This window comes from Olea europaea, chromosome 5, assembly GCF_002742605.1.
Source record: "Olea europaea var. sylvestris chromosome 5, O_europaea_v1, whole genome shotgun sequence".
Classification (NCBI taxonomy): domain Eukaryota; kingdom Viridiplantae; phylum Streptophyta; class Magnoliopsida; order Lamiales; family Oleaceae; genus Olea; species Olea europaea.
In genome coordinates this window covers 3,811,785-3,821,497 of record NC_036241.1, presented here as the reverse complement: position 1 = coordinate 3,821,497, position 9,713 = coordinate 3,811,785, and the positions used below count along the sequence as shown (strand labels likewise).

Below are 9,713 nucleotides of genomic sequence, written 5' to 3'. Positions count from 1 at the left end.
AGAAAAGAAGACTAAAATCCAAACAGAAGTAGAATTAACAAACCAAAAAGAAATAAACGGAATGAAAAATTACAAATTAATACAAAAAGAAAGTCTAACGACAATAAATAATTCATATCCTCTTGGATAGGATTGCCGTATCTTCCCCACTTGGAAAAATGTGTACTTGAGTTTGGTTAAGAAAGAGAAAATAATCGGTCTGAAGGAAAATAATTCAAAATTTGTAAAGTAATGCTATTCATAATCACTTACGGTGTTAGTAGTCCTATCTAACATTCTACATGGTGGTTTGTAATTTGATGTATTAATGTAATAGTTTTTTCTTTGCTCATATATCAAATTACTAATCGACATATGTATACCACGTAGAGCGACTATAATAGTGAGTGACGGCGAGTAGCGTTATTCAAATTTGTATCGTCACATTACGAGAAGTTGAAACTAACTTGAACTCAAGAAAAATATATAGCCACATTGTTGCTTTTAGAGTCCGTTGCATCGACTAATATTCATAGCAATCAAAGTACTCAATTTTTTTGTCAACATCATCTTCGAAACTGATAATCATCGCCCTTAGTACAAACCACATTCGACCCAATCATAGGCCTCATTATACATTCCATTAGATATCCTGATATCTAATATTGTATTGAAACAGGATTGTTATTAACCTCAAAGTTTAGGATGGTTTTACTAACATCTAACACCTAATCTTGTTGAAAAATGAAATTCACATTTTATTTAAAAATTTACTGGCAAGCAACGAAGTCGAAACAACTGAACTGTACTTGGTAAGATATTTTCTTTCAAAATTTCTATTCTTTCAAAAACAAAAATAAATTAACTCTTCGGAGCTCTTGCTTTGTAGGTGGTTCTTTGTGGCTTTGTTAATGATATGTGCCACTAATGCTAAAAATTAAATAAGTAGCCACTTCAGCAAAATATAGGGAAAAACTTTCCGTCTATTTAGCCTCAAGAGAGAGCTAAATTTGTAAGAGGGAAAACACATTATAACATGCATCATAAACATTAGAAAATCAAGATTATCATTCTTTGTGGAAAGCTGCAAGCAAATTATAGTCATAAATATTACATAAAAAAACTTTTTGAATCATAACAGATAAATCAAAAACATTATTCAGTAAAACTAGTTAACATTTTGCATAATTTCCTTAGTGATTACTTCACTCAACCCTTTTTGGTCAAAGAAATTACCAAATAAAAGAATTTTGCCCTAGTTTTGGAAATATAATCACCAACCAGCTCAGCATATCTTTTAAACAATTCATCCATGATTTCTTTTCCAAAATGGACTTCCAGCATTGATTCAGCCACAGCCCTAATTGTTTTAACAGCTTGCTGACCCCCATCCCATTCAATCTCGATGGCCTCAAGACAATTAATCGTGAATGAACCTTCTTCTTCTACTACAGATCTCACTTCCTGAGCAGATGGAGCATAACTGGGTGCATTGAAAGAATCAATCTTCTCTTCTTCAATAATACCCTGAAGTCATCAATTTAACTCAAGCTCAAGGACTTGCATGCATGCATATAAACGCACATGCTAAAAGGACCATTCATTTGATCAACTTTTTTCTTCGAGGAATACTTGAAATAGAATCAACTTAAATTTGAGATCAATGTTTTAAATTTTAGTAAAAACAGTGCATTTCGTATCTCATATAAGCTTTATGTAAAAAAACCAATTGATGTTAAGGGATTTCTTCGAACAACTAAGGGCATGATCAACAATAAAATAAATGAGAATGAGCATCTCATTTTCCCATTTCTTCTTGAGAAACAAGTGAGCTATTTCTTTGCAAAATTTCCCTATTTCATATGTGGCAATTCACCGCTAAGATATCTCCATTAGTTGGGAAATAATCCTTATGAATTGGATTCTTTGAGAAACACATTGAAAGAGAATTTGATTCGATTACACAATCCGATGTAAGTGATATATAAATACATAATTTTAAATGCTGTTTAAAAGCTTTTGATGAAAATTTTATTAGGTTTTCATAAAAAAATAAAACATGTGATCGAAAAATTGATAAAGTTGTAGATTTATAAAATGTTTGATTAAAGTTAATTATTAACTTCGACATCAACCTTTTAGTAAATTTATAAAATTTCCCAAATAAATAGTTAATAAAAAAGAAAGGAAATATAAATGGACTAGAAAAGTTGTTTAGGGGTTTGGGGAGAAAGGGTGATGGTGGAGCACATGGGAAGGAACTACGTTCTGAATTTCTCTCTTAATTTTCTTTTTCTTTTTTCTTTTTTTTTTTTGTTTTAATTAAAATAGATGTAAAATTTCTTTTTAATGAAAATCAAAGTTTTTAACGTCAACTGAATGAAATTGTTTACTTGGAATCGGTGAACCCCAAAACTTAAAAGTTGGGATCAAGTTGCCAAAATCCGAAGATTGCGAACCAAGTTGCACAATGTCGGTAGATGGGACAAAAAAAGTGCACCAAATATTTAGCAAATAATAATTTACCTCTAAGGCCATACTCATGAGAGCTTGTGCTAGGAGTTCCCACTGCATGCAACTCTCTCCTGATGCGGGATCGGCAGAGACTCTGCCTATGAATGACAACACCATGTGTCCATCAACAACCATTTCTTCCGATCGAGATTTCAGGAACAATGTGAAATCTCTCTTAAACTGTGATAAATATGCATCCAGTACGCTTCTTGGACTTGATTTTGATATATAGATTTTTCCTTTGTTCAGAGGCTTGAGGATGTTTGAATCCAAAACTCGTGGAACCTGAGGTTAATGATAAATTTAGAAAAATGAATAATGGCATAGATGGGTGTTCTGCTTATAGATGTTTAATTCAAGAGTAATTCAGCATGGTGGTAGAGTCGGTAAAAATTATATGTTTTTAAGTCTTCGTGTCACTTGTCTATGAGAAACTATGTACGTGTTAGCCTTGAAGAAAAACAAATTGAAGATTAATATACATTCAATGATGTAAGTTGATACAAGAACTTTTCGTTGACATAGATAATAAAAGAAGCCCAATCAATATTCTTTATTTATTTATTTTTTCAAATCAAGGATTAGGCTAAAAAAAAAAAATTCAACTCGAGCACCGTTTGTTTAGGCCATACTTGGAAATTTCCTTATAAAATAGGTACAAGCGATGTGTAGTAGTCCACCAATTAAAGATGGAGAAGGGCTGTAGGTTTTTGTAGCGAAGTTTATAGGATGAAAAAGACAGAAATTATAGGCAATTCTTAATTGTCTTTAAAACTCTAAAATCTCAATAATTGCACAAGAAACACATGAAATTACACTTTTAAATTATGATTCGCATGCGTATTCTTCGTATAATTTGTTTAAATAATTTGTTATTTACTCTAAATAATAGCCTAGGGGAAACTTATTGCTTTATCTATTAAAACTTCTGACTGATTTACTTGATGGAGAGCCCTTTTCAAGTAACATGAGGCTCCTCTTCATACAAGATTTATTTTGTGAGTCTAGTTAGGCATACTTTTGAAGTGTTTGACAAAGTTTAGATCAAATTTGAATTAAAAAATGTGTCTTCTTAGTGTATAAGATTTTACATGAGATGGTCATATCAAAGCATACATAAGTCATGAGTTTTTGTCTCGTCACTATCAATTTATGAAAAATTTTCGAGACAATGATACTAACCTGTGAAAGCCAATGGAGACTCGAAGAAGAGTGAACAAAATGCAGACTCTTTTTAGGAAACAACCTCCCATAAAAAGAGCCAGCCACACCTGAAATAAAGCACCCTTCCTGCCCAATGTTCTTCTCCTTTTTGAGTTGATTGTAGAACTCCGGCAAAGAGATAAATATGCTATTGAAATCATTGCCCGGAAGATCGTTCAATGAAACCCTTATCTCCGGCAATGGAATTTCCTTTTGATTACTTGTGGCATATATTGTATCTATTACATCAGAAATTACCATTAGACTGTTAGGTCCAGTTGAACATCCCAAATCTGCAATTCCCATACTATCAGGGAAATTCTTTTCCAAACACTTTTGCACTGCTTCCTTGATTATTGAAGTTTCAATTGATATTATCTTCTTCTGCAATTGCATGGAAACGTTTCAAAATACAGAATCAGAAAGCTAAACAACAGAGAGAGGAAGAACTTTTTAAGTTTGTCCTCAGATCTAAAAGCTCAAATCGTTCTACTTATCTAAAAGTTTAACAAACTTGTATAAAATTATACACTTTTGTGTGTGTGTGTGTGTGTGTAAATGGGTGGCAGCAAGAAGATATTTCATTTGAGGACGTTTTGATGGTATCACTAATATTGTGTTCACTTCCTTATTTTGAAAATGTTAAAGTTTATTAGTGAGGGAACGACCTAAAATATGTCTTCAAAAGTTCTGTTTCATTTGTTTGAATAAATTGGACAATATTAACAACTAAAAAACCAAGTTTCCATGGAGTTTCTTAAGATTTTGATTTGTCACTTCAATAAAATTTACTTGTTGAAAATACCTATAGGGTAAAATTCATTAGCACTTAATCTCTTCGTGATAAACAAATTTATTTCTGAAATTCTATAACTCTGCGAATCCTAAATCCCATAGAGTGCAAAAGATAAATTCAAAGACAGCCTCACTAGAATCGTTGTAAAGATAAATTTAGAATTTTTATGGTATTAATAATCGAACGTTAGCAAGAAACGGAACCTGCACAACTGAATTCTTGGCATAGCTGGTTTCCCCTTCTCCTTTGTTCATATGAAGAACTTGAACCACTTCCATCTTTCTGTTCTTTCTTTCTTGCTTCTGAATTTCCACAGGTATCTAGAATTGATATGAATGCATTAAGAATAGGTTGCTTCTATTTATAAATACACAAAAGAAGAAATGGGGTAATTAAATTTTTAGTCACCAAGCTTATATCTAAATGTCATCTAAGTTACCTAACTTGTAAATAAATGTTAGCCACTGGAATTTAAAAGTAATAAATTACCCTGTAGGTTGTATGTCAAGCCTACGTAGCTTGAACTATAGCGACTACAATACTTAGCTACAATACTTAGAATTGTGTCATATGTCACTATTCTATGTTCAACCTCACTAACTAAAAAATCTTCCCTCTCGATGGTTCCGTAAGACATTTATTTTAAACGTTTTAATTGGTGAGAAATAGAAATCATAATGCTATTCCATTGAAAACAATCAATTGTAGAATGAAATAAAGAGACATAAGATTTATAAAAAGTTTACTTTAATATGAGACTATGTAGTCAGTAGTCTTCCGTCCATGCATTAATTCACTAAGATGAAAATTGTTTATAAGAGAAAATCGCATAACTTGTCTACTTTAACCTCTATTTATCTCTTTTACGATGGTAACATAAAAGTCTAATGACAACTCTTCATTTATAAGATAAATTAGGACAAAATCAAAATTTAACACCCCCAGCCGCCTTGTGTTCCTGCCTCCTGGTCAACTTCATGACTTTTGAATGTTGGTTGCATTATTATATATATTGGTTGAATGTTCTATGAAATATTTTCAATCCTGGCGTGATCACTGTCTCCACTGCCGCAGCCCCCCACCTTGTGTTCCTGCCTCCAAGTCAAAATCATGCCTTTTGAATTTTGATTGCATTCTTAAATTTCCTATGAATATTTTCAATCAAGGCATAAAATCTTTCATCTTTTCTAGATTGTTCTAGTCCACAATAATATATAAACCTTTTTTTTTTTTTTCCAATTCCAATTTCTCACTTTGATCAACATGCAGATTACTTCTTATTTTATTCGTAATCACATTTAGTTCAATAATTCTGCATATTTTCTTCTTTATTAAAATATACAGAATACACTGATTGTGTTACAATCCATTTTTTATAGTCAAAAATTCAAATATTGACTAGTCAAAGTCAAAGTCAATCAAGGACTAAAATGAAATTTAATATTTTATTTGGGTTATTTTGCAATTTGCAAAATATAAAGGTTGAATTTGATATATTTAAAAGTTTGGAATTTATATATATACTTTTGGAAGTTAAAGGATTAAATGTTACTAAAAAGTGAAGTTAAGGAATTTATTGTGCAATTTTGGGTTTTGGACCAATTAATTCAAACCTTTGACCCATTTTTTTCTCATTTCACACCAAAACACACACACACACAGTTACGGAAAGCAGAGACCGAGAAAGAAGAAGGGAAAAAGGAAAAGAAAAAGGAAAAGAAGAAGGGAAAAAGAAAAGGAAAGGAGGTAAGGTTGATATCTTCAAGTTGGGTTGAAATTTTCCATTTGTTTTAGGTGATAAAGTATGAATTATGTTAAAATTTTTAGGGTTTTAACTTGTTGAATAATATGTCGAATTTTAGGGATATTTGCACAAATTGGAGCTCAAGTGTGGGGATTTATTCATTTCAAATTTTCAGCAAGGTATGGAGATGTCAAATTTTTGGGAAAACCCTAGAATCCGATTTTGGGGATTTTAATTAATTAATTGTGAAGTAATTATGTAAATGAAATATTTCACTTGGGAATTGATTTTATGGAACAAATGTATATTATGTGGGTGGAATTGTGATTACTAGTTTCATTAGATTGGAGAGTAAAATTAGTTTTAAATTTGAAATGATGGTTATGTTGATAAATTAGTGATTAACCAAGGGATTATAAGGTGTGATTAGCTCCAATTAATAAAGAAAAATTTGAGAATTTATTTAAGTACCAAGAGCATTTAAATTATGTTATATTATTAGATATTAAGGTTTCTCGATTTGATAGTGGATAAATTGGTTATCGTTATCGTATTTCAGGAGGTAACGAGGCGATTGGAAACGTCTATCAGCGTATCTAGCTTGTAGCCCATACCCTGTGAGTGGATAAAACTTATTTTTCATAAATAAGTCTTCATTATATTTTAAAGTTATTTATTGTATAAAGTTGACTTTATAGCATGATTTTTAGAATAAATTGGATTTTATTAACAATTGCTTTTAAAGTTAAATTCAGTTTAATTAAATCATTTGACTAGCATGTTATATGAATATAAATGTTTCAGTATAGCTAAAGTTATTTTAAAACCATCAGAAAGTACCCAGGTGATTTTATCCCAGTCTGCGCTGATGTGAATGTGTTTCCACAGTGTATGACTAGTTACAGTGATTTTACCCTCTCTGCACTATTGTGAATGTGTTTCCATAGTGTATGACCAGATTATCAGAGGTCTTTGGGACCCACTCTCGTACACACATAGGCTTTGGGCCGTGTACTAGGGTGATTAGCCTTTGGGGCAGCTCTGCGTACGTATGACCAGATTAACAGATTATCAGCTATCAGATTATCAGATTTGAATGGCTTTGCCATGTACATCGAGATTACTCTGTACATGAGTAAGGCTATTCATTGGGTACTCTTTTTGGTGTGATTTTTCAGTATTTATTCTATTCATTGGGTACTCTTTTTGGTGTGATTTTTCAGTATTTATTCTATTATCAGATTTCAGATTATGGAATTCAGTTAATTCAGCTTTCAGAATAAAGCTTTCAGCTTATAGTATTAAGGCAGCAATATTTCATAATTTTTCATGGATATCAGAGTATTTATAGTTATTATGTTATACAGTTGCCTTTCTAGAATTATATCCAAAAAATTATGATATGATCATGTATACTTTTAAAAGTGTTACTATTTTTTTTGAAGTTCTTAACGTTAAATAGTGTAAGAATTTTCAGAAAATAGCATAAATGGAAAAGTTTATTTATTTTCAACTATCCACTCACTGAGTTATAAACTCATATCTTTTTACCATGTTTTCCTATCAGGAGAAGGTCGATTTTGAGATATTTGGGAAAGCCTGCTGAAGCAAAAGAGACCGTTTCATAAGTATGTAATGAATAGTTGGAAAACTTATGTTTATTAGGTAATTGTCTAATTTTGGGTGACAAGCATATTTGTAGAAGAGTTTGTAAGTGATGTAATACTTGTATGTTGACAGGATGATGTTGTAGAAACACTCAGTTGAATTTTGTTATATTTTGTAGTAGTTGTGGTGGCACTAGAGGAAGTGGTGGTTTCCAAAACTTTTGGTTTAAATGTCTATTTGAGATTTTGATGATTTTTCAAGTTGGTTTTGTTCATGTTACAGGGGAAATTCTATCAAAATTTTCATAGAAATTAGCACAGTCAAAATAGGTCAAGTTTGCCTTGGTGGTGGGTCCGAAATTTAGCTGGCATCTACTACCGGCGCACGACACGTGTCGAGTCAATTAGGTTGAGTCGGGACGAGTCGTGTCAGATTGGTTGCTGATAAATACCATTTTCTAATGACAGATGAAGAAAATTCGAGAGGACGAAAATTCTAGGAAAAACTCGTTCAGTGACTGCATTTTTTAAATAATTCTACATATATATCTATTTCCCCAATCTTCTGTTGTCGTGTTGAAATTAGATAACAGAAACACTGTATTTTTAAAAAAAATAATGCCTGGTTAACAATTTGCGAGAAAATGAAAGTCGAGTATTTTGTTAATCTAGACACAAGTTTTGTATGAGCTCAATGACCATAAATAAATAACCCACAAGAAATGTGTAGACATGCATGTCTAAATTGTGGTGCATGCTCTTTCTTTCTTGCTTCCATTCCACAGGTATCTAGAATTGATATGAATGCATTCAGAGTATGTTGTTTTTATTTATAAATACACAGAAGATGAAATGGGATAATTTCATTTTTAGTCACCAAACTTATAGCTAAATGTCATCTAAGTTACCTAACTTGTAGCTAAATGTTAGTCACTGGCATTTAAAAGTAATAAATTACATTGCATCATAGCGTTTTGTTTTAGAATTTTGCTGCTTCGCCCGAATGGTTGACATCCTCTCACATGCCGTGGTTTCCACGTGAATAAAAAAGTCTTTAAAAAAAATTCTTATAAGAGTCGATCATCCCCTCTGTCAAAAAAATTCGGACACTGTAGGCTATTGTTTGTTTTATTTCTCTCAGATAATTTCATTCCTTCTAACGCTTCCTACATTCCCTCACTATGCTGTGTTCAACCTAAAGCTCTCACTAACCAATAAATCTTACCTTGGGAACGTTTATTTCAACATGTTAAATGTTGGAAATTAGAAAGGACCACAATGATGACCACAATACCTAGCTACATTCTTCCTTACGCTTCCTACTTTCACTCACTAGGAATAGAACTGTAAATAAATCTCCCCTCTCGATGGTTCCCTGGAAACGTTTATTTTCAACATTTTTATTGGTGAGAATTAGAAATCATAATGCTATTCTACATAAAATAATCAATTGTAGAAAGAAATAAAGACACAAAAGATTTATAAACGGTTCACTTCAATATGAGACTATATGCTCTTCCGTCCACGCAATAATTTACTAAGATGAAAAATGTTTACAAGAGAAAATCGCACAACTTATATACTTTAACCTCTCTTTCTCTCTTTTATGATGGTAGTATAAAAGTCTAATACCAACTCCATATTTATAAGATAAATTAGGACAAAATTGAAATTTACTAGGTATCGTCCCCAACCCCCCCAACCCCGGGTGTTCCTTCCTCTGGGTCAACTTCTTGCCTTTTGAATGTTCTATGAAATATTTTCGATCTATGAAATCATGCCTTTTGAATTTTGATGGCGTTCTTAAATGTCCTAAGAATATTTGCATAAAATCTTTCGTCCTTTCTGTCTTGTTCTAGTCCACAATAAT

The 9,713-nt window shown here is 31.9% G+C and overlaps 1 protein-coding gene and 1 long non-coding RNA gene across 2 annotated transcripts; one reads left to right on the top strand and one right to left on the bottom strand.

The window, feature by feature from the left end:
• Nucleotides 1–1,023: 1,023 nt before the first annotated feature.
• LOC111394436 (jasmonate O-methyltransferase-like) lies at nucleotides 1,024–4,840 on the bottom strand. Its single transcript, XM_023020261.1, has 4 exons — nucleotides 4,696–4,840; nucleotides 3,676–4,080; nucleotides 2,506–2,778; nucleotides 1,024–1,506 (listed from the first exon to the last, which is right to left on the bottom strand). Exons 1-4 carry the CDS (start codon nucleotides 4,768–4,770, stop codon nucleotides 1,189–1,191), a joined length of 1,071 nt encoding a protein of 356 aa, XP_022876029.1. The 5' UTR covers nucleotides 4,771–4,840; the 3' UTR covers nucleotides 1,024–1,188.
• A 1,292-nt stretch (nucleotides 4,841–6,132) lies between these two features.
• On the top strand, nucleotides 6,133–8,104 carry LOC111394435. The gene is made up of 4 exons (XR_002702586.1): nucleotides 6,133–6,238; nucleotides 6,355–6,415; nucleotides 6,796–6,853; nucleotides 7,804–8,104. It is a non-coding gene; the product is annotated as an uncharacterized LOC111394435 (long non-coding RNA).
• Nucleotides 8,105–9,713: the final 1,609 nt, after the last annotated feature.

Excerpts from the sequence above, each read along its gene's own strand:
- LOC111394436 (XM_023020261.1), bottom strand. The coding sequence starts at position 4,770 with ATGGAAGTGGTTCAAGTTCTTCATATGAACAAAGGAGAAGGGGAAACC. Across the intron at positions 4,081-4,695 it reads CCAAGAATTCAGTTGTGCAG|AAGAAGATAATATCAATTGA; the intron begins GTTCCGTTTCTT and ends ATGCAATTGCAG. Across the intron at positions 1,507-2,505 it reads TCATGAGTATGGCCTTAGAG|GGTATTATTGAAGAAGAGAA; the intron begins GTAAATTATTAT and ends TGATGACTTCAG.